The following is a 25,439-nucleotide window of genomic DNA, read 5'->3' on the forward strand; positions in this document are numbered from 1 at the left end:
AGATACTGCAGGATTTGGCACCACGGGGACAGGAGGGCAATCACTGCCAGTGGCCATGAAAGTGACCACGGCGCTCAGTTTTTATGCCGGTGGCTCCTTTCAGGGCTCCGCAAGTGACCTCTGTGGGATTTCACAAGCCTCCACCCACAAGTGTATTCATGAGATCACGGATGCCATCTTTGCGAGGGAACACAACTTTGTGCATTTCGCCGGAGACGAGGAAAGCCAGGATGCAAGAGTGATTGGATTTGCCCAGATCTCGGGTTTCCCACAGGTGCAGGGTGCAAAAGACTGTACTCACGAGGTGCTCAGATCTCTGTCCCAACAAGCGGTCAACTATGTCAACTGCAAGGGCTTCATTTCACTGAATGTGCAGCTGCTGTACGACCACCACAAACACATCATACAGGTCTGCACATGGTTTCCAGGGAATGTCCACAACTCCTACATTCTCAGTCAGTCACAGATCCCTGAAGTCTTCCAAGAGTCCAGAGAGGCTGCAGGGATGGCACCTTGGGGACAAGAGCTACCCGCAGAGAATGTGGCTCATGATATCTATGCAGCGGCCTCAGAATGCAGCAGAGTAAGGTATAACAAGGCTTATCCCGCAATTCGCAACTTGGTGGAGCAAACCATCAGATGGTGAAAATGAGGTTCTGGTACCTGGACCAGTCTGGTGGAGCCCTGCAATATAGTCCACAGAGGCATTGCAAAGGGGAGAGGAGCTGGCTGAGGAGAAGATGGAGGAGCTGGAAGTCTCCTTTGATGAGGAGGACATAGACTGTGATAAGGGTGAGCAGGTCCTCAAAGGTGACGATGACGGTGATGAGGCCCTCGCACTGGCCAGATGAGGCAGGCATGCTCGGGAGGCCCTCATAGCTGCTAGATTTGTGGTGGATGATGACGACATGCCATGAGGAGACACCTTAGATCCTCACATTGTATGAATGAACGTTTGATTCCAGTCTGGCTGGCTGCAGCACACATACCCTCTGTGATAATGCTCCTGCCATGGAGAAGCAGTGGAGGCCTTCTCAATTACAGGAGGATGATGATGACATGTAGTGAGGACACTCCATAGACCTTCACATAGCCTCTGAGAATGTCTGACTGCTGTCTGGCTGAGGACAGCTCGCTTGCGCTCTGTGATCAGGGTCATATCATGGAGATGCAGTCATGAAACTTTAAAAGCACCTAATCCTTTGTCTGCCGTCAGCACCTGACTCCTTCAGGAGCATAGTGTCACTCGTCACAGATGCTGAAGGGATGGGCGCCAGCCCCACCTTAAAGGTGCTAAGAGCACACAGGGGGAATGATGAAACTTGGTGATGCCTGCCCACGACATTCAGGCAGCAATGAAAAGCTCCGCCGAGGTGCAGGCATTGGTAATGTGCCCAGGGAGTGTGAGGCTGGACCATCACTTTGACCTGAAGGCTGCATAAAGCATAGGGAAGAGGCCCTGGACTGAGACACCTGCCTTTACCTTGTGCAGAGAGGTTTCACATCTGAGTGCCACGAACACTGTTCATCAGAACAAGGAGCCGTAGGCAGGGAGACATTCTTGGGAGTTTATTGACAATAGTGAACATTATGTTCAAGTGCTTAACACCAGTGCCCAGGCTGTGCAACTATGCCTTTTACTTTGTCCCTGATTTTGATAACTTAGTTTATTTGTTTGTAACACAAAAGAGCTGCCTTCTTAACCTTCCTAACCCTGCCGCTTCATGCTCCCCAGACATCAACAGTGAAGGTGGAGACAGCCTGCTGCCTGTGATGACCTTGACAGGTATCCTCTGGAGGTCTGAGACCTGCGGGGCCCCTGCATGCTTTCAGGGTCCTGCTGTGTGGCAGTGGCACCCCCCACGAGCTGTGGAGCTGGAGCTGCTGGAGTCATAGGAAGAGGGGACTCGGATAGGCTGGACACTCCTGGAGTCACCTGGGTGGATGGCCCTGGGGTGTGCGCCTGCTGATCCTCCTCCTGATGGGTGCCCAAGGGCCCCTGGCTGACTCTTTGAGAAGGGGTAGCTGGAGTGAGATCGAGATGCCCAAACCCCTCTCGTGTACATGCTGTTGGAGGCCAACTGTGGCATCAGCAATGGAGTTCAGTCCGCACAGCAATGCAGGAGCGACGTCCTAGACCAAGGTCTCCATGGTAGCCGCCATCCTACCAGTTTGACCTTGCTGCATTGACATGTTGGCTTTATCGCCTCAGCCTGAAAGTGGACGGACTCCTCCATCATGCCTTGCAATCTGAGGAGCTCTGAGGAGTGCAGCGGATATCCCTTCCTGCTGTTCCCAAACTTGCCTTTGCAGCCTCAGCAACAGACATGACCGAGTCCGGGGGCTCGTCATCTGACTCAGACTCCAGCAGTCCTCCGAGTACCAGACATCCAGGAAGTCCGTGCTGCCACCTGCTGTGGACCAGAAAGTGCAATGTGCTCACCAGATTGTGATCCTGATGCTACTCTAAAGCTAGGTCCCACCGAGGTGTGTGTCTCTGCACTGGTGGAGGGTGTGGGTGAGCACTGTGACAGGACTTCAAGGAGAGTGCCTTTAGATTCCTCACCAGAGGTTTCGTCGGGGCTTGATCTGAGGCCCTGGATTGTGGGCTCCATTGGCTGTTTCTCAGATGTGTTTGTGAAAACAAGGAGAGATAATTAGGGCATGGCAGTGGCCTGTGAAACAGGACACATCACTCACAGCGTAGTTGTCTGATGGATGTTGCACTGCTGGGTCCTTACTCGGTGGAGCACCGCCGACCTCACCATCTTCGCCCGAGCCATGTCTTCTCGGCTCGGCACCGTGCTGGACCACATGATCCACCCTGACCAGTCCTACACCGTCCCGGACCGAACCATTTATGATAACAACCATCTGGTCCAGGACATCATCCACCATTCCCAGAGGGCTGGTCTGTCGAGCGCCTTCCTGTCTCTCGATCAGGAGAAGGCGTTCGACAGGGTGGATCATGGGTACTTACTCGGAACTCTGCGAGCGTTCGGGTTCAGGACGCATTTTGTCGCCCGGATCTGACTTCTGTACACTGCTGCGGAGTGTCTAGTGAAGGTTAACGGGTCCCTGACGGCGCCCCTTCACTTTGGGAGAGGGGTACGTCAGGGCTGCCCCCTGTCTGGCCAGTTGTATTCTATTTGCGTGGAGCCTTTCCTGCACCTCTTGCGGAGGAGGTTGTCGGGATTGGTTCTGCGCGGGCCGGGCATCGGGGTGGTCCTTTCGGCTTACGCCGATGACGTGCTCCTTATGTTTAGTGACCCGGCTGACCTGCGGAGGATGCGCGAGTGCCAGGAGGTCTACTCTGCCGCTTCTTCTGCCAGGATCAACTGGGAGAAATGTTCTGGACTCCTGGTCGGTCAGTGGCAAATGGATCCCCTAACTGAGGAGCTCAGGCCTTTCACCTGGAGCAGGACCAGCCTCCTCTACCTGGGGGTCCATCTCTGCCCTGCTGAGGAATCCTGGCCGGCGAACTGGCAGGAACTGGAGACGAAAGTCACCGCTCGCCTGCGGCGCTGGACAGGACTGCTCCGAGTGCTATCTTACCGGGGTCGAGTTCTGGTCATAAACCAGCTGATCGCCGCCATGTTGTGGTATCGGCTGGTCACTTTGACCCCTCCCCCGGACTTTGTCACAAGAATCCAGAAATTGTTAGTCGACTTCTTCTGGGACAAAAGATTGCACTGGGTCGCTGCCGAGGTTCTGAGTCTCCTGCTTAGGGAGGGTGGTCAGGCGCTAGTGTGCCTACGCACACAGGTGGCGACCTTCCGCCTTCAGACCCTGCAGCGATACCTCTACGTCGAGCCTCCTCCTAGGTGGTGTGCCCTGACGACGTATTTCTTCCGTCAGGTGCACGGCCTGAATTATGACGTGTAGCTCCTGTTTATAGAACAGATGGGCCTCGGTGGCTCCTTGCAGGCGTTGCCCGTCTTTTACCAGGACCTGATCAAAGTCTGGAAAGTGGTCGCCTCGCAACGCAGCTCTCCCCCGTCAGGAGTAGCGGCTATCGTCAGAGAGTCACTGCTCAGGAATCCGCCCCTCCGTCCTTTTCAGTGGTTGGCGGAGAGGAGGGCTGTGGCCGCAGGGGTGACCAGGATCGGGGACGTGCTGGGAGGCGGAGGACTGGGCTAGATGCTCCCGCAGGAGTTGGCGCGTCGCGTGTCTGTGAGTGTCCAGGTTGCAGCCGATGCCATCCAAGACCTGAGAACTGTCGTGCTCGGACCCGACATTATTTTGGGTCTTGAGGTGGCCCAGGTGCGCGGTGGTCTTCCGTCTGAACGTTCCCCTGTTCGGACAGAATTCCACATTGGCCCCAAGGCCCGAACCCTCCCTCGGGTGCTGGTGCCCCGCAATATGAGCCGCCTCGGGGACATGCCCTCCGTGCCTTTTGGCACGGCAAAGAGGGGCTTTTTGTATGGACTGCTGCTGCACACCTTCCAATTTCTCGCCCTTGTCCGCCGCCCGGACACGCCCTGGCGTGCCTTGTTGCCGTCCGGCGGCGGAGGCCCCCGATGGGAGGCCCTCTACGGAGGTGTCCTCCCCCTTTCTATCGGGGAGCTGGGTTGGAGGGTGTTGCATGCAGCAGTCCCGTATAATAAGAGGATGCATAGGTTCACGGACTCTCAGGACACTTTTTGTGGTCTTGTGGAGTCCGTGGACCATGTATATATAGGGTGTTGTAGGCTGCACTCCCTTTTTAGTTATTTGAAAAACCTTTTATTGATTTTTCGTTTGCACTTCAGCCCCACGCTCCTGATCTATGGGCACCCGGTGCGGAAGGGGGTCGGGAAGGAGGAGGACCTCCTCGTGAACCTGCTCCTGGGCCTGGCCAAGTTGGCCATTAACAGGTCCAGGCAGTGGGCGATCGACGGGGGAGTCCCGCCCGATTGTTTGTCCCTCTTCCACGGCTACGTTTGCTGCCGGATGTCCCTGGAGAAGGAGCACGCGGTGTCTGCTGACACGCTCGAGGCCTTCCGTGCTCGGTGGGCACCGCGGGGACTGGGGTGTTTTGTTGACCCCTTTAAACACATTTTGATTTAAAGTTTGTAAGGTTCCTTTAAATTTTGTCCTTGATTTTACAGCTGACCTGAATTAGGGGCTGTGCCTGATTTATCCCAATTTTGTTGATTTAGTTTAATTGGTTTCATTTAAAAAGATTATCAGCACAGGAATGGTGTGGATCCTCACCGGCTAGCTGGGTGGCTCTGTTTGCAAAGTCTATGAGGACCTTGATTTCAGGCATTCCTCCACCAATCTGCGATCTCTCCCTCTTGTTGTGCGCCAGCTTGTCCTGAATGAATAGAGATGAAGAGAGTGCAAGCAGGACACCTGCCAGGCTGGATGATAAGTATGCCTGGCATGTGTGGGTGGTGAATGGTTCCATGGACGGGATGAGGGCAATGAAGGTATGTGTAGAGAGAGTGAATGATGACGTCCCTTGAACTGGCAATGAGTGAGGGCACTGTGGAAGTGTGATGGGTTTGTGAGTGTGTGAGTTGAGTCATAGAGCTAAAGAGGTCCACAGCACAGAAAAAGGCGCTTCGGCCCATCGAGTCTGCTCCAGTCAAATAAATACCTATCTATTCTAATCCCATTTTCCAGGGTTGGCCCATAGCCTTCTATGCCATGGCATCACAAGCACATGTCCAAATACTGTTTAAATGTTATGAGGGTTTCTGCCTCTACCACCCTTTCAGGCAGTGAGTTCCAGATTCCCACCAGCCTCTGGGTGAAAAAATTCTTGCTCACATCCTATCTAAATCTCCTGCCCCTTACCTTAAATCTATGCCCCCTGGTTATTGATCCCTCCACCAAGGGGAAAAGTTCCTTCCTGTCTACCCTATCTATGCCCCTCATAATTTTATACACCTCAATCATGGCCCTTCAATCTCCTCTGCTCCAGGGAAATTAACCCCAGTCTGTCCAATAACTTCTAATAACTAAAACTCTCCAGCCCAGGCAACATCCTGGTAAATCTCCTCTGCACTCTTTCTAATGCAGTCACATCCTTCCTTTAATGTGGATTCCAGAACTGCACGCAATACTCTAGCTGTGGCCTAACCAGCGTTTTATACGGTTCTAGCATAATCTCCCTGCTCTTATATTCTATGCCTCGGCTAATCAAGGCAAGTATCCCTTTTGCCTTCTTAACCACCTTATCTACCTGTCCTTCTATCTTAAGGGACTGGTGGACATGCACACCAAGGTCCCTCTGATCCTCAGACTCCCCAGGGTCCTACCATTCATCGTGTATTCCTGTGCCTTGTTTGGCCTGCCCAAGTGCATCACCTCACACTTATTCGGATTAAATTCCATTTGCCACTGATCAGCCCATCTGACCAGCCCGTCTATATCCTCCTGTAATCTAAGGCTATCCTCCTCACTATTTACGACCCCACCAATTTTTGTGTCATCTGCGAACTTACTGATCAACCCTCCTACATGCAAGTCTAAATCGTTTACATCTACCGCAAACAGCAAGGGACCCAACACCAATCCCTGTGGAACCCAGGCATCCAGTCACAAAAACACCCCTCGACTATCACCCTCTGCTTCCTGCCACGCAGCCAATTCTGGATCCAATTTGCCAAATTGCCTTGGATCCCATGGGCTCTTACCTTCATTATCAGTCTCCCATGCGGGACCTTATCAAAAGCTTTGCAGAAGTCCAAGTAGACTACATCAAATGCATTGCCCTCATCTACACACCTGGTCGCCTCCTTCGAAAAATTCAATCAAACTGGTCAGACATGACCTCCCCTTAACAAAACCATGCTAACTGTCCTTTATTAATCCCTGCCTCTCCAAGTGTAGATTAATTCTGTCCCTCAGAATTGCTTCCAAAAGTTTCCCCACCACTGAGGTTAGACTGACTGGCCTGTAGTTCCATGGTTTATCCCTTCCTCCCTTCTTGAATAACAGTACCACAATTGCTGTCCTCCAGTCCTCTGGCACCTCTCCTGTGGCCAGAGAGGTATTGAAAATTATTGCCAGCATCCCTGCCATCTCCTCCCTTGTCTCACTTAACAGCCTGGGATACATTTCATTCGGCCTGGAGATTTATCTACTTTGAAGCCTGCCAGACCACTTAGAAACTCCTCCCTTTCTATGCTAATTTCTTCAATTATATCACAGTCCTTCTGCCTGATTTCCATACCCATGTCATCCCTCTCACTTGTGAACATTGTCACAAAGTGTTCATTTGGAACCCTACCTACGTCTTCCGGTTCCACACACAAATTACCTCTATAATGGGCCCTACTCCTTCCTTAGTTATCCTCTTACTCTGAATGTACTTGTAAAATAACTTTGGATTTTCCTTTATTTTACCTATCAATATTCTTCATGCCCCCTTTTTGCTCTCCTAATTTCCTTTTTAAGTTCCTTCCTACACATTCTATACTCCTCTAGGCCTTCCACTGTTTTGAGCCCTTGGTATCTGCCATATGCCTCCCTTTTTCTCTTTATCCAATCCTGTATATCCCTTGACATCCCTGTATATCCCTCGATGAATCCCTGAATTTGTTGGTCCCACCCTTTGTTTTTACTGGAATACGTTGGCCCTGTAGCCTCCCTCTTTCCTTCTTGAATGAGTCCCACTGCTCTGATGCAGATTTACCTAAAAGTAGCTGCTCCCAGTCCAATCTGGCCAAATCATATTTGATCTTATTAAAATCAGCCTTCCCCCAATTTAGAACTCTGATTTCTGGCCCATCCTTGTCCTTTTCCATAACAACCTTGAATCTAACGGAGTTATGATCACTATCTGCAAAATGTTCCCCCACTGATACCTCTTCCACTTGCCCAGCTTCATTCCCGAAAATTAAGTCCAGGACCGCCCCCTCTCTTGTAGGACCTTCTACGTACTGGCTTAAAAAGCTCTCCTGGATGCATTTTAAGAATTCCGCTCCCTCTAAACCTATCACACTATGATTAACCCAGTTAATGTTGGGGAAGTTGAAATCCCCCATTATTACTACCCTATTATTTTTACACTTCTCTGAAATTTGCCTACATATCTGCTCTTCTATTTCTCTCTGACTGTTTGGGGGCCTAAGTACACTCCCAACAATGTGATTGCTTCTTTTTTGTTTTTCAGTTCTACCCATATGTCTTCATTTGAGGAACCTTCTAAGATATCATCCCTCCTTACTACTATAATTGATTCCTTGACCAATATTGCAATAGCCCCTCCTCTTTTACCTCCTTCCCTGAGAGTGATGGGAAGAGGAGTTACCCCGGAGAAACAGAGGAGATCATTCATCCTCTTGTGGCACTGGGTAGCTGTCCTCTTTTGAAGTGCATTGGCACTGACCACCGCTGACGCTGCCTCCCAAACCAGATTGGTGATGTTGCTGCCCATCCTGCAGCTAAAGTGGGCTTAGAGGATGTCACAGCGGGCCTCCATGGCATCCAAGAGGCACTCGAGGGATGCGTCATTAAACCTGGGGCATGCAGTCTTTTTGCCTTTCGGAGCCATGTCTTCCATGCAGCAGTCCCGGTTTGGAAGCACTGAGAGAAGTGCACGCGGCTGCACTTTAAATATGGTGTCCAGTATGACGAAGTGGTGAGGTGATGGCGTGGTGGGCGAATGAAAGCCCATCCGCCATCAAAACGGCGTGTTTCTAGGAAATGTATAATTAATGTGGCGGGTTTTGGAATGATACACAAGGCGTGAGTAGCTGCCATTGCGGCTGACGGGTAAAATGTCATGTTCCCTGCCCACTACCACACTTAGTGCAAATCTGGGACAATTCCGCCAATTGTTGTGTTTGAAGCAGTTCAGGCAAGATTCATTTGACTTATTCCTGGGGTGAAGGGCTTATCTTAAGAAGAAAGATTGAACAGGTTGGGCCTATACATCGGAGTTTAGAACAATGAGAGGTGATCTTATTGAAACATATAGGGCAGAATTTTACCCTTGGTGTGTTGGCGCGTACCTGACACGCCCAATCATGAAATAAAGCGCATTGACATCGGCCAAGCATGCCGAGGTCAACGCGCACTCTGGTGATATTTTGTTAGGTGGGCACGTGATGAAGGCGGAGGCACGCCCGTCATTAATTAAGTGGCCAGTTAAGGCCCTTGAGAGACCAATTGTCTCCGACTTTACGTAGCCCGTGTGACTTTTGGCTATCGCACGGGCAAAATGGGCAGGCGGGCAGGCCATAATTTGCAAAACCTCATCCACAGATGGGATAAGAGAAGTCAGTGGCCTTGGCAAAGCGATTAGTGAGGAGTTTTGGATATCGCTGCTGCTTGCTTCTGTGCAACAAGACAGCATCATTTCACTTCAGAGCTGCATTTAGAGGCTTCAGTTCAGGACTCAGTGTTGTTTTCCAGACCCCTAGAGGATTTACACCACCTGCGGCCTTCCAGGTATCAGAGAGCTTACCCTTACCCTGGTAATGGGGATTGTGGTCTCTGCTGGAGGTATCTCCTCTGAGGAGGAAGAGAGAGCCAGAAGGGGGAAGAGGTCAGGTGTCCCTATGCAGCTTCCAGGGGAGTGACCTGTGGGAGGAGAGGCGCAGGGCCAACAGGAAGGCCAAGGCGGAAAGGGCTTCAGAAGATGCTAATACCCTGCTGCCAGGGTTTACAGGCAGCGATGCAGCTACCTCAATATGTCTGAGGTGCAATACCAAAGGAGGCTCCATCTCTCAAGGGAGACAGTGACCTCCATCTGTCAGAGGATCGGCCCTGAGATCAGCTCTGACTGTGTGGGTGGACACCCCATGCCAGTAGCACTGAAGGTCACGGTGGCCCTCAACTTCTATGCTTCCGGCTTTTTCCAAGGGTCAATGGGGGATCTGTGTGGAGTCTCCCAATCAGCTGTCCACAGTTGCGTCAAACTGGTGATAGATGCTCTGTTCAGGCGTGCATTGACTTTCATTCATTACTGTGTGGACGAGGCCAGCCAGGCAGCGCGAGCCATAGACTTCATAGTGATCACTGGGTTCCCCTGCGTCCAGGGTGCAATCGACTGCACACATGTGGCCATCAAGGTGCCAGCAGGTGAGCTGGGAATCCTTGTCAACAGGAAGGGATTCCACCCCATGAACTTGCAGATAGTGTGCGACCACAGGATGCAAATTCTGCAAGTGTGTGCACGATATTCTTGCAACTCTCATGATGCTTACATCCTAAGGCACTCCTAGATCCTGAGGCTGTTCAGTGCTCCAACCCAGCTGGCTGCGCCAAGGTCAGGCAGCTCTGTGACAAATGCGATCCGTTCAAAAAGTGGCTCATGATGCCTCGCCGCCACCCAAGAACAGAGGCCGAGCAGCAGTACAACAGGAGCCATACCTCCATAAGGGCGGTGGTAGAGAGAACCTTGGTTTTCTCAAGATGCGCTTCCGATGCCTGGACCATTCAGGGGTTGCACTGCAGTGCCTCCCAGGTCGTGCGTCACTGATACTGGTTGCATGCTGCGCTCTATACAATCTGGCACTGGAAAGGGGGGATGCAGTGGAGGAAGAAGTTCTTGGCGCAGTTGCACAGGCAACAGACAATGAGTCCAGTAATGAGTCCAAGGACGAGCACGGTCAGGAGAACGCTGAGAGCATAGATGCTGACCTGGGTAACCTCCAGGGAGGCAGGGACACCCAGGATGCTTTGATCCAATGCTGTTTGAGCTAGCCTACCAAATAAGAACCACCACCACATGCTCCATACTCAATCCCTGACAGCACTAGTTTCTTGGTCAACAACACACACTATATGCCAGTGCAATAAAGCTTAAGGAGTCACATGTCCAACATAACATCATGGCTTATCCTGCACCTACAGAACAAATGAAGCATCCAGAGGCCAGTTGTTAAAAAAATATATCATTTACTTCTGACTTACAGACATCGCAGAAATGAACACTGGCCGGTGTTTTACATCACACCGTTAAAAAAAAACAGAAAAATGGGGGAAACAAATATCACCTGTAATCAAGGCGTGTTGTGTTTAAGGTGCTTTAAGTTTTCGCTTACGGATGCTATGTCTAGGTGCTCCCCTCTCGCTGGCACCAGCATTGGAGACAGCCTGCTCACTCTGCTGTCCTGTTGGCCTTGATGACTTTGACAGGTGTCCTCTGGCCTCTGGAGCCTGTGCTGGCCTCACCTGGGAGGGAGTGGCCAGTGCTACAACTGGCATCTCCCCAGTCGTTGCAGACTCATCAGATGCCACGGTCACTGGCAGAGGGGCAGAGGAGCTGCTGCCATCATCCGGAGCACCCTGAGAGGAGCCCACAGAGATGACAGGCAGCTTGTGCACCAGCGTGAGGTCGCTTTAAACCTCCCTGCTCACCATTGATAACTGGGCACCTAGCTGGGATACTGGGTGCCCAATCCATCTCCCACACTGACACTGACCAGCTGAGGTCATTGCCAGTGTGAGGGCTTGCAGGTCTGAGCGCATCCCCAGGAACTCCTAATTGTGCCCGTGGAGGAGCCTCTCCATGAGAGTCGCCACTCTCTCCATGGAGGAGGTATTGCGCTCGACCATGAGGATCAACGCATTGCTTATGCTCCACAGGTACTTCTCCACAACAATCACCATGGCACACATTTCCTCATGTATCTCCGCCAACCTTGCTGGACATCCAGCATCTACTGCCTCATGGACGATTTCAAAGGCCCATCATCAGCCATCGACTGAGCATTGTCCTCGTCCCCAGCAGTCCTCCAATTGCCGGCACCCTGGGCACTCTCTACCTTCGACTGCACCTCAAGCGAGTGTGAAGTGCCCTCACCGATGTGCACCGATATATTAGACAACAATCTAACACCCAGTGAGATGAGAGGGTGTGACACTGGTGGTGCTGAACATGATGGTCCTCAATGGTCAGGGGTGGGCCTTCAGGATCCTCATAACAAAGGGCCGCTGGTGAATCTAAAAGGGAGAAGAAGGACATGTCATTAGTTTAAGTCATTAGACTGTCAATGTGCATGCCCGTTACCCTGATGAGACAGAGATTTGAATCATGGTGCCCTCGTCTTTCGATTATCAATGGGGACTCCAGGTTCGAGGGTCACATCAATATAAAAACTACACCGGAATGGTTGCAAAATCCCACATTCTCACCTCAGTGCACTACACTCTTACCTCCCTCTGGCACCCCAACCTTGCCACGGTCACTTGACCGAGGTGCATAGCACCTCTCCAACACCAGGGCCTCCTGCTTGAATCAACTGAGGATTAGGAGGTGTGGGGGTCCCCCGCCAGTCCGTGACCTCTCAATATTGTTATGGAATGTTTTCTCCTGAAAGGGTAGAGAAGCATTGATTAGTCCACCCTGTACCTGCAGCACCATTGCAGCCTGGCCAATCCCACCTGAGGAACACCTCGCATGACTCAACTGATTAGTGACGTGGAGCCACAAGGCACTCAGCCCAAGCAGCGAGGGCTCACCCCCTTGGCCAGATCCTGCCTCATTGATATTTGCCACCCACACTGTAACACCTGTTAGGTCCATGGAGGGTGGTGGGCAGCTCTTAACTATGCTGCAAAGTGACCTATGCCAACACGGTACTAACCCTTCCCAATTGCAGGAGATCGTTAAAGCACTTCCAGCTTTGCACCCATGTGTGCCTCACCACAGCTTCTGACCCTGAATGTCACCTCCTCCCAGACCTTTTTGGTGAAATGGGGGGCCCCCTCCTCTCGTCCATGGGGATAAGTGTTTCTCTCCTTGCTGCCACCTCTTCCAGGAGGGCAGCGAGGCACTCTTCTGAGAAATGCGGGGCCGACTGCCCCGCTAGCCTGCCCTCCCGCCTGCCGTATCCACCCTCTACGGTCTCCATTCACAGGACCTCTGCATCCTTTGGTGGCAGCCTTCCAGAGGCTGCTGAGGCCGCATTTGAATCAGCTGCCAGGTTGCCATTGGACCCAGTAGACATTAAGCCCCCAACCCCGTCCGCCCCTTCGCACTCATTCACAGGCCTTAATTGGCCCGCCACATAAAATCGCAGTATACTGCCAAGAGCGGGCGGCGGTTGGCTTCCTGACTGCTCCAGTCTGCCCCTGCTGAGCATCCCCATGAAGGGAAAAATTCCGCACATAAGATCCTGTGGGGACTTGAAAGGGTGGATAGCTAGAAGATGTTTCCACTGGGAGAGCCTAGAACTAGGGAGCACTGTTGAAGAATAAGAGGTCTCCCTTTTAAAACGGAGATGAGGAAATATTTTTTCTCTCAGAGGGTCATTTGTATATGGAATTCTCTTCCTCAGAAAGTATTGGAGGCTGGTTCATTGAATTTATTCAAAGCTGTGTTGGATAGATTTTGGATAGACAAGAGAGTCAAGGGTTATTGAGGGCAGAGAAGAAAGTGAAATTGAGACTACAAACAGATCATCCATGATCTTATCGAATGGCGGAGCAGGCAGAATGGCCTACTCCTGCTCCTAAATCCTACTTTCTTGTGTTCACAATCGATATGCTGCAGATTTGCCTTTGGCACAATGTAATGTGAAACTGGTTAAAATAATAAGTCATTGAACTCTCTGCAGACCACAAGGTTCAAGATTCAATCACTTTTCTGTTCTGGGTTATACCTCCAGGGAGGAGGAAATCTTCTGGGGCTCTCCTTGCAGATTACTAACTGATGTCCTGTGTGAATAGTAGGATTGGATGACTGCAGTATCCCTGCTTCTGCTGCTCACTGTCCAGGTTCACACATGAAGAAGGGATACTGGGTATGTGGAACTTTGCCTCGTCAAGAATTTGGTGCCTTTAGAAGAGGGCTTGGGGAACAAGTGCTTTGGGATTAGTGATGACACCACACTGAACTACACGTTAACCACAGCCAACTTTTTTAACTTAACATTTAAAAGAAAAAAACTTGTAAGCTATAGCCCAGTCAATGCATGTCTTGAGAATACCAGTATATGGAAACCGAAGAGTAAAACCGTGCACGTGTGTTTGAGTATATGTGCACAGAGCTCTGCTTTCCCTAATTTAAGCCAGCAATACAATACAATTACTCAGTCATAACTGGAGCAGTGTACATTTGGCTGCCTTTCATAAATTCCCTGTTTGTAGTGTTACTGCCTTAGTCTCAGATGATAATTGTAATGTGCTGTTTTTGTCTTTTCTTCCATAATGCAAAATCAAACAAAATAATTTTGTGATTTTCATGTTTGTCTATGACCTGCCAACTTCTTACTATTATTAAGACTAATGATTCCCTTTTACTCATGATTTATAAATCAATGCAGAGAGCATTCAGAATTAACAACTATTTTTATGCAGCATTTGACAAAGATAAATTGCACAAGGAACACATACTATGAAAATGTCAACTGGTTTCAATATTAAGCTCTTCAGCTTAGTTTATCCCACACTTCCAAATAAAACATGTTTATTGAGAACAAAATAAACATGTTTATCAAAAATTTAATTAGTTGACAAAACTGGGCTGACCTGTGAAATCAAAATACCAGTAAATTAAAAAAATAAAATTGTGTATTGTTAATCACTGTATGACAGAATTTGTTACAGCACAACTGAGCTAATATCTGTTTTCTGTGACTACCATTTTGGATTTTGCCTGCAGCTTTGATTTCTAAAAATATATTTTTCAATTTATTCCCTGTTCCTGAATGCAGTAACTCGTGCTCTGTATTCAAGTTGTCAACTTTGGCTCAGTTGGTAGCAATCTTGCCTCAGATGGTTCTGGGTGCACGTCACACTGCAGGACTTGAGCACCGAAATCTAGGCCGACACTCCAGTGCAGTACCAAGGGAATGCTGCATTGTTGGAGGCCCTGTTTGTTCTTTCAGTTTGTTGGAAAAGATCCCATGACACTATTTCGAAGAAGGCTAGGAGAGTTATCTCCACTGTACTGACCAATATTTACCCCTCAATCAATATCACAAAACAATACAGATATTTGTTCATTATCTCATTACTGTTTGTGGAAGCTTGCTGTGCAAATTGACTGTGGAGAAGAATCAGAGGCTAAGATGCAGATTTCAACATTACAACAGAGATTACACTTCAAAATTACTTTATTGGTTGTTGTTTTGGGATGTTCTGAGGTGGTGTAAGTCTTTGCAAGTCTTTTTCTTATTGTTCTGGCGGTGCCTTCTGATACCTCATTGGGTGATTTTTTTTTGTCCTCTTCTGTGAACCTGAATAGCAAATGTCAGAAAGCCGTGTGACTGTGAAGTGCACTATAACTAAACCTGACCCTGTTCCTTAATGACATCCACATACTTACACTTCCCAGCAAGAGCTGCTGGATATGTTATGGTTTCAAAACTGTGACCATTTGTTTCTCTTCCTCACTCAGGGACGCTGAAGCCTTTAATTGCTCTCCAAAAGCCACCCTGGCGAACTTAACACAGCCAATGGATAAAACCTGAAATAACCCATAGCTTGGTAGCACATTAGTTGTGCACTTGATGACCAAACTATTGGAAGATCACAGATAATTGAAACCTGTAACTTAGCCTCCAATTCTTCTGACCACCCTCAGCTGCCAAATCCTGGCTGTTTTCTGAAGCTTAACCATATCGTTTCCAACTTCAACATCCTGTGTAATCTTGAGCCGAATGTCAAATCCTACATCTTACCCATCACCAAGTTTGCCTATGTCTACCTCCACAGTATCCCTCATCTCCGCCTTTACTTCAGCCCTATCATTGCTGAAACCTTCATTCAAACTTTTCATCGCATTTGGGCTTAACTTATCCAATAACCACATGCTGACCTCCTGAATTTCACCCGACATATAAATTCAACTCGATCGAAACTCCAACTGAGGCTTCCTATACCCTCGTCTTATCATTGCTGACCTCCATTGGCACCCTGCCCTAATGTATTGAATTTCAAAACCTTATCTTCCTTTAATCTGTAATCTTCTCCAGCTAAATGTTTCAGCTGTCCTGTCCTTTTTCCATTTCTGATCTATTATGTTTATTATGTCTATTATATCTGTTCCAGATGCTTTAGCATCTCAACCCTAAAACCTGGAACTTTCATTAAAAACTTTTAAATGCCTTCTCCAAATATATATCTGGCAATGTCTTTGTCCACTTTCTCTAATTCTTCTCCTGCTACAAGGGTACTTGGTGCCTGGTCATGTTCTTTTCCCGTTTTCTACTCTGTGAAGCGCTTTTAAGATGTTTACTTCATTAAAGGTGCTATCTAAATGTCTTTGAGACCATTGACTAGGAAGACTCATACATCACTGGATCTTCATAAGCACAACTGAGGTAAACACATGACTTTGGTATGTAATATTAATACCTCCTTGGGGCATTGAAAACACATTTTAGGTTCTTAAGAGAAAAAAAAGTGATGGACTGAAGTAATTTAATAAAGGCAGGGAATAAAGAATTGGGCATAGACAGGGGAGGGGGAATCAAGTGGTAATCTGGAGTTACAATGGCATATGCAGACATACAGTTGGAGGAGACCATCCACCACTCCTCCAGGTTCAAACTGGACTTTGATATAGCTCTGCTAGTGATTTTATCATCTTAGACAAATGTGATTTGCTACTGTCCACATGAAGATTCCTGTTGCCTTTTATTTGACACAAATTTATTGTGTGCAGTTCTGTAATCCGCATTAAAGGAAGGATGTGATTGCACAAGAGAGAGTGCAGAGGAGATTTACCAGGATGTTGCCTGGGCTGGAGAGTTTTAGTTATGAGGAGAGATTGGATAGACAGGGGTTATTTTCCCTGGAGCAGAGGAGATTGAGCAGGGACATGATTGAGGTGTATAAAATTATGAGGGGCATAGATAGGGTAGACAGGAAGGAACTTTTCCCCTTGGTGGAGGGATCAATAACCAGGGGGCATAGATTTAAGGTAAGGGGCAGGAGGTTTAGAGGGGATGTGAGGAAAAATATTTTGACCCAGAGGTGGTGGGAATCTGGAACTCACTGCCTGAAAGGGTGGTAGAAGCAGAAACCCTCATAACATTTAAGAAAGTATTTGGATGTGCGCTTGTGATGCCACGGCATAAAAGGCTATGGGCCTAGTGCTGGAAAATGGGATTAGAATGGTTAGGTACTTGTTTGATTGGGGCAGACTCGATGGGCCGAAGGGCCTTTTTCTGTGCTATAGACCTCTATGACTCTAGTCCAAGACTCAAATGTAGTGCGTATCTAGAATAGCTTGATTTATGAATATCAGTGATCATCTGCAAAGTTATCCAGGTGTCCTACTTAATGCCCTAGTTTTTTAAGCCATGTAGCAGGGCCATCTGTTATTTTTGTCCTGACTATTATTGGGGACACTTTTTAGGTCACCATAACCTTGTTGCAGAATACGCAAAGTATAAACTTACCTTCTGCTGCTTTTGTTACAAGCCCAGATTGGTTTTACTTTCTTGAATGTTACCTCTTCTGTTTCTAATTCACTGGAGGATTACTGTGAATCCAAGGTCAAATAACAAGAAATAAAAGCTTGGAGTAAAGACAAAATATTACCTTTGTTCATGCTTTTAGCTTACATTTTACACTTGGTTCCTTTTGAGACTCTCTTATCTCCACTAGTTATGTTTTATAGTTGATTTAATTTTTTTAGATCTGTCCACGATCTAATTTTATTTGTCTATGACTTACACTTCGAATAGATCTTGGTTGTCTGTGAAATTCTGCACATTTCTAAAAGAATTATTCTGGCAATCATATTATGGCAAAGTTTTTCAAAATCCATTTAAATACTGATAGAGCAGAATTTTCCCGTGGGCGTGTGGGGGCAGGCCCAACATGCCGATGCATAAAATGACACGTGATGATGTCAAGCGTATGTCCTGACATCATCGCACGCCATCGCGATATTTCGTTCAGCAGGCATGCATCGGAGACGGCTGCTGCCTGCCGAAATGTAAACAGCCTATTAAGGCCATTAAAAAATTAATTAAAGGACTTATGAACACTGCCCATCCAAACTTAAGGTTGGTGGGCAGGCGAAAGCCCAAGCAGCCTTCGCGTTTTTCAGGAAACTTCATCCACCGGCTGGATGAGGTTTCCTGAACTTTTATTAAATAAATAAATAAATTTTCATAAATCTAAATACATGTCCCACCTCATGTGACTGTGTCACAAGAGGGGACATGTTTAAATAAATTTTTTAATCATTTATTCAATCCTTTTAATATCCATTCAATCTCCCTGAGGCAGCTCGTGCCTCAAGTAGACTGCTGCGTTCTTTTGCACTGACCCCGACTCTCCCTCCTCCTGCTGAGTGCTACCGGCCGCATGTTACCATGGGCAGGCGTTAATTGGCCCACCCGTGTAAAATGGCAATGAGCAGCCGAGCGCGGGTGGCGATCGGCTCCACACCCGCCCTCACCTGCTCCTGCACAGCCCGCTCGCCATAGGAAAAATCCTGGCCATTACTGACGTTACTGGACAGGATTTGATTGTGGCTGGACTAAAACAATTTGCCTGAAAGTCTTCCTTTTTAAGTTGAGCATACTGAATAATAAAATGTTTATCAAAATAATAGCAGATTTCCCCTTGTGTGAATTTCTTTTGTCCAATCCCATTCTGGTTTCTGCAGGACTCTGATTTGGAATCCATTTGACTAGTTAGAATTTGTGAAACTGAAACTTGCAAATAAGTTAGAAGACTATAAATGTCAAGGTTCATTTTTAATAGCTAATATTTTAATTGTTTAAAGTACATTTGATAATAGATTTAGACCAGAACATAAAATACTTTTAGTCAGAGGAAATACTGGAAAAGTTTGGTAACCTTCATACTGCCATTTTTATTTTCAACACTCTACTTGCACATTTTACCATCAAAATAGAGTGATTTCAATCTCCTATTTTTGCTCTCTTTGCCCTCTCTGCCCTATGAGTTCACAGCTCTCTGTCCTTCCTTAACCTCTGCCTCCATAAAAGCTCACCCAGCCATATGTGCAGCCATGGCCTTGATCTTGCTACATCCCATGGTCTCCCTATATCGATGTCCTTATCACAGGCAAAACCATTTCTGACCACATACTTGTATAATTGACAATCCATATCCCTGTCCTTCCCCCCCCCCCCACCCCACCCCACCCCACCCCACCTATTTATATTTGCACCTGGACTTTGGAAAATTTCTTTCCCTAGTTACTACCAAGCTCCGAACTGCTTAGTCTTTGACTCTCCACTTACCTCCACTTATTTTTACAGTCACTAATTTGTTTAACTATTACCTCACTTCCACCTTTGATGCTTTTGAGTCCATCAAAACTTTACTCCCTTGCATCCTAGCCATTCACTCTGGTATAGTCCCTTTTTTCATTTCTTAAAATATTACAAGGAAATGGCAGACATGCTGGAATATTGCACATCAGTATTTACAGTAGAGGAAGAAGTCAGCATGCAAAACATTCGAAGGAAACTAACAATGATCAAGGATAGGGACTCAGCAAAATTAACATAAGCAAATTCACACTAAAGAGTGACAACTATAGATGGTTTTCACCTCAAGACATTAAAGGTATTAGGTGAGAATATTGCAGGTACTATAATCTTCCAAAGTTCTCCTGATTCTTGAGCCATTCCTTTAAATTGGAAAATCAAGCATACCAGTCTGCTATTTAAGAAAGGTGACAGAGGGAGTCCAGTTAACCTACCGTCTGTTGTCAGGAAACTGCTAGAGTCTATAATTAAGGATAGGGTGACTAAACAGCTTGAACATTTTCAACTGATCAGGGAGAACCAGCATGGATTTGTAAAAGGTATGTCGTGTTTGATGAATTTGATTAAATTTTTTGAAGCGATGACTAAAGTAGTGGTTAGGGGAATGTCTATGGATATTAGTTATATGGACTCCCAGAAGGCACTTGATAAAATCACACATAAGAGACTGTTGGCTGAAGTTGAAGCTTGTGGAATTCAGAGTAAATCATTGATCTGGTTCGGAAACTGGCTGAGTGGCAGAAGACAGAGTAGGGATAATGGGCATGTACTCTAATTGGCAGAATGTGACGAATGGTGTGACTCTGTCCATGGCTGGAAGAATCTCTAGGGTGCTTTTTTTTAAGAAGCTAAATCTCTGATCGATACTATGAACTGAACTACTGATGGAAGTAATATATTGCCAAGGACTTTTTAAAAGAGTTTAGAGTTTCTGTCTCTACCATCAACTTGGGCAGCGAATTGCAGACACCCACTACCCTCTGCGTGAAAAAGTTCTTCCTCATGTCCCTCCTACAACTTCTGCCACTTATCTTGTCCCCTGGTTCTAGAATTCTCCACCGAGGGAAACAATTTTATCCTGTCCACTCTATCTATTCCCCTCATAATTTTGTACACCTCAAACAAGTCACCTCTCAGCCTTCTTTGTTCTAAGGAAAATAACCCCAACCTATCCAATCTCTCCTCGTAGCTATACTTTTCTAACCCTGGCAACATTCTTGTAAACCTCCTCTGCACTCTCTCCAGAGCTATTACTTCCTGTATTGTGGTGACCAGAACTGCATACAATACTCCAGTTGTGGCCTCACCAGTGTTTTATACAATTCCAACATTATATCCTTACTTTTATATTCTATACTTTGCCAATGAAGGAGAGCATTCCATATGCCTTCTTTACAACCTTGTCTTCTTGGACTGCCACCTTCAGGGACCTGTGTACTTGTACACCAAGATCTCTCACTTTATCTACCCCTCTTAGTATATTCCCATTTATTTTGTAATCCCTGTAACTGTTTGATCTTCCTAAATGTATGACCTCACACTTTTCTGTGTTAAAATCCATCTGCCACATTACCACCCATCCTCCAACCCAACTATATTGTTTTGTAAATTATGGCTATCCTCTACACTCAGCCAATCTTTGTGTCATCTGCAAATTTCCCAATCGTGCCCCCCACGTTCACATCCAAATCGGTAATATATAACACAAACAGCAAGGGTCCCAACTCCAAGTCCTTTGGAACACCACTTGAGACAACTTTCCATTTGCAAGGGCATCCATCGACTAATACCCTTTGTTTCCTGTTACAAAGCCAACCTTTTATCCAGTTTGCCACATTACCCTGAATCCCATGGGCTTTTACTTTTCTGACCAATCTGCCATGTGGGACCTTGTCAAATGCCTTGCTAAAATCCATTAATACAACATCCACTGCACGACCTTCATCAACCCTTCTTGTCACTTCCTCAAAAAATTCAATCAAATTTGTGAGGCAAGACCTTCCTTTAAGAAATCCATGCTGACCACCTCTGACTAGTCCATGCCTTTCCACATGATAGTTAATCCTATCTCTCAGGATTTGTTCTACTAATTTGCTCACCACCGATGTAAGATAACTGGCCTATAATTGTTTGGCATTTCCCTTGAACCCTTTTTAAACAATGGAATTACATTTGCATTTCTCCAGTCCTCCGGTACCTCCCCTGTATCTAGTAAAAATTGGAAAATCATCCTCAGAGCATCTGCTATCTCCTCCCTGACTTCCTTCAGCAGCCTCGGAAACAATCCATCTGGCCCTGGTGACTTATCAACTTTCAAGGATTTCAACCCTTCGAGTACTTCCTCTCTCTTTATGACTATCCCATCCAAAATCTCGCAGTGTTCCTCCTGGACTAATATATCTACATCCTCCCTTTCCTTTGTAAACACGGAGACAAAATATTCATTCAAAACCCTTCCCACAGCCTCTGCATCTACACACAAGTTTCCATCTTCATCTTTTTCCTTAACTAACCTTTTAGCATTAATGTATTGGTGAAACATCTTTGAATTATCTTTAGCTTTACTTGCTAATCTTTTTTCATGCCCTCTCTTTGATTTCCTTATTTCCTTTTTTACTTCGTCCCTGCACTTCCTATATTCGTCTAGGCTATCTGCAATGCTTAGTTCTTTGTGCCTATCGTACACTTTCTTTTTCTGTTTGATCTTCCCCTGTATTCCTTTAGACAACCAGGTGGGTCTAGATTTTGCAGTACCACTCTTATTTTTGTAAGGGACCTGTCTACTTTGTACAATTAGGATCTCACTTTTTAGTGCTTCCCACTGGTTTTCCACTATTTTATCCTCCAGCAATGCTGTCCAGTCCACCTCAGCCAAGTCCCTCATCATTTCTGCAAAATTTGCCTTCCCCCAGTTCAAGACTTTTACTCCTGCCTTATCTCTGTCCTTTTCCATGGTAATGCTAAATCTAACTGAATTGTGATCACTGTCCCCGATATGGTTGCCAACTGTCACTTCACCCACTTGCCCTTCTTCATTCCACAAGAATAGGTCTAGAATTGCATCTCCTCTTGTCACTAATTGGTTGAAAAAATTTTCCTGGACACACTGCATGAACCTTTCTCCCTCAGTGCCCCTTATATTGTTTGAATCCCAGTTGATATTAGGATAGTTGAAGTCTGCTACTATTATTGCCCTCTTGTTCTTGCAAGCAGAAATTTGCCTACATATTTGTTCTTCTATCTCGCTTACACTATTTGGGGGTCTGTAGTATACTCCCAGTAGTGACTGCCTCTTTTTTATTTCTAAGCTCAATCCATAAAGCATCGTTTGTTGACCCATTTAGTTTATCATCCCTCCTCACAAATGGAATTGATTCTTTAACCATTAGTGCTACCCCACACCACCACCCCCTTACTTTTTTATCTCCTACTCTATCGTGTCTGAAGACTCTATAACCAGGGAATTTAAGCTGCCAGTTTTGTCCCTCCTTTAGCCAGGTCTCCATTATAGCAATTACATCCTGCTGCCATTTGTCTGTCTACCTGTGCCCTTAACTCATCTACCTTGTTTGTAATACTCCTTGCATTGAAGTATAAACAGTTTAACCCCGTCAATTTCTCTTGCTGGACACTTTTTTAAACTTTGCTTCTCCTGTAACTCCATGTCTATCACAACGTCCCTAGCTAATGTTCTACCTCCATTTTTCTGATCTGAATCTGAACTCTCTGATCCTACTCCTGGGATGAGTAGAATTAATTTCCAATCCAGATATTAAATGTAATTGTTCCAATATTTTGTCCCACTAAATACAAATGTGAATTAGGTTCCAATAAATCTAAGAATTTAAGTGCCATGCCCAGTCTTCGCTCTGTTTTTGACTGTTGTTTACCACTGTGTTGGAAAACTACCCATTTCTGTAGGCAATGCATGCTCTAGAAAGTGTTTCATTTAATTATATATGTTGCAATTTCGAGAGCAGTCAATCATTTCTTACAGTATTTGCCCTGAGGTTGCAGGTAGGAGAAGCACTAGAAACACAAGGGAAGTATGGTGTGAAGAAGAAATGCTACTATTAACAGTGATTATTTTGGTGATAATTAAAGAGAAAGTGCACTTATTTTGTGTTCAGTTATTCATGTTCCATGCCCCATGTTGGCAATTCGAAGTCTGGTAGATTCAGAAAGGCCTGATATGATGTGAGCTTTCAACATGTGTTTTGCATTGGAATATTGGACCTTGACCTGCAGTGGAGGGTGGTGACTATGGCTATATAGGGAGGCACTTAAACAGAGGGATTCACTCACTAATTATTTGAGTTCTGTTTTTCATGAAGCCATTACTCTGGAATTCTCTAATTCCAGCTACTCCTGATGCTCCCTTCCTTACGCCTTTGCTTCCACAGTAAATAGAGTAATCTCCCACTGAATCTCCATGCCCAAGCAATTTTTGTCTGCAAAATTATAAAGGCTGCAATTTGATGCATTACACATTCATTGATATAATTCTCATATTAAAGAGTGACTATGTCCTTTTAAAACCACTGTAAATCTTCATTATAACTCTCGTAGAAACACATGCCTCATTGCAGCATTCCTGTGGTTCTTCCAAGATATCTGTTTAATTCAGGTTCTTCTTTGAGATCAGGGACAATTGAATTACTGAGGACAAATATGGCAACTTGCAGCAAATTTAGCATTGACATTCATCACATGTAGCCTGTAGCAAGTGGAAGCCCTTTCAATTCAAAAGTATAGGGAGTTTACCAAAAGTGTTTGTGATGTTACATGAGTGCCATCTATCAGACCTTATGCTTTGGGGTACCGAGCAATGTAATAAACTATATGGCTGGCTCACTCTGCTGCTTAGTTGTCAATGTCAAGCTTATTGAATTCCTTTACTTTCCTAAAATTGGTGTCTGTGACCTGAGAAATATATGCCCTGACAGCTCCCTGGAAGGTAACACACAGATCCCCTGTAGCTGCTTGAAAAAGGTGGGTTGGACAAAAGGCGTAAGTACTGTTGTAATACTTACTGCCAAAGGCAGAACTATGGAGACAGTTGATCTTGACTATCGTTGAAGGTCGCAGACTCCTTGTTGAAGCCCTCTTTTCTCTCACAGCCCCTCACTAAGATCTTTATAAGACCTGCATGGCCTGTAAATTCTTTGCATCATATTTTGGGGAATGTATCCTCCACAAATACTGCCTTAACCTCCCTTTTCTCTGTCCTGTGTTGCTTCTCCTCATCCCTCAATAAAATAGAGGGTCCAATAACTGTAACTCAGAACCTCTGAATTTTTGGGTTTGGATCATTTTCCTATGGTTTCAATTGCTCTTTGGCTGCCAAAAGCAGGATCAGCTCTGTCCTGGTGTAAAGCAAAAAGGAAAATTGCACTGAAAACTTTCTTTGCAAGTCCAGCAGACTTTTTTTAATAACTTCTTTAGGCTTCCTGTTCCAAAGTAAAACACTTCCACTAAAGCTAACAACAGACATGCCTCTATTGTTTCAGTGTGGGTATAAAGGTTGGATTTCAGAATTCCTTCATTGTTCCAAGTTAAATATATTCTTATATTATCCCAGCATCTTCAGCATGCATACTGCCCAAAACCCCAAAACAAAATGAGAAAGGATAGCGCAGCCATTATGGGACAGAATCCCAGCAGAAACAAAATTTGTCCCAATTTACAGGCCTCATTGAGTACAAATTCCATCTTAGTGCCAAAGAAATATTGAAAAAGTCAAATAAATTCAGGAACATACAACATTTTCTGCTGAAAATGAGGAACTAAATTACTTGACTCAGTTTTTCAAAAAAAAACCTAAATTGCACAAAAATGACATTAGCAGGAACGAACATTGGATCTCAAATTCTAAGCTGGAGCTGGCTGCCTCCTGATAGCAGGTTATAATGTATTAAATACTCAGTGATTCCTAATATAATTACTTGTATTTCTCTTTATGGATATCAACAGTTTTAATATGGATGGTGTGACTGTCTTCTCAGTTACTATGCTCCAACAATGGCTTCTCTTCCTGCCTCTGCACCATTAGTTATAGCAATTTCCAGGATCTATCCTAGGCCTCTTCCTCTTTATCTATAAGCTGCCTCTTGACTTCATCATCCAAAGACATCCAAAGGTGCCACTTATACCCATGTATAGCAGACAATACACAGCTCTGTCTCAGTCTCTGCACTGCTTCTGTGCTGTCAGGTTGAGTGTCTGATATCTTAAATGACCTGTAATTTCTGCTAGCTAAATATTGGGAAGACTCATGCCATTTGTCCTTGG

At 46.1% G+C, this 25,439-nt stretch overlaps 1 protein-coding gene across 1 annotated transcript in view; it reads left to right on the forward strand.

Moving 5' to 3' along the window:
• kalrna (kalirin RhoGEF kinase a) overlaps nucleotides 1-25,439 on the forward strand; it is a 1,007,899-nt gene that overhangs the window by 745,028 nt on the left and 237,432 nt on the right. Inside the window, exon 35 of the mRNA XM_041200492.1 lies at nucleotides 16,514-16,519. Coding sequence (XP_041056426.1) covers nucleotides 16,514-16,519 — 6 coding nt within the window. The remainder of the gene's footprint in view (nucleotides 1-16,513; nucleotides 16,520-25,439) is intronic.

This window comes from Carcharodon carcharias, chromosome 12, assembly GCF_017639515.1.
Source record: "Carcharodon carcharias isolate sCarCar2 chromosome 12, sCarCar2.pri, whole genome shotgun sequence".
Taxonomy (NCBI): Eukaryota; Metazoa; Chordata; class Chondrichthyes; order Lamniformes; family Lamnidae; genus Carcharodon; species Carcharodon carcharias.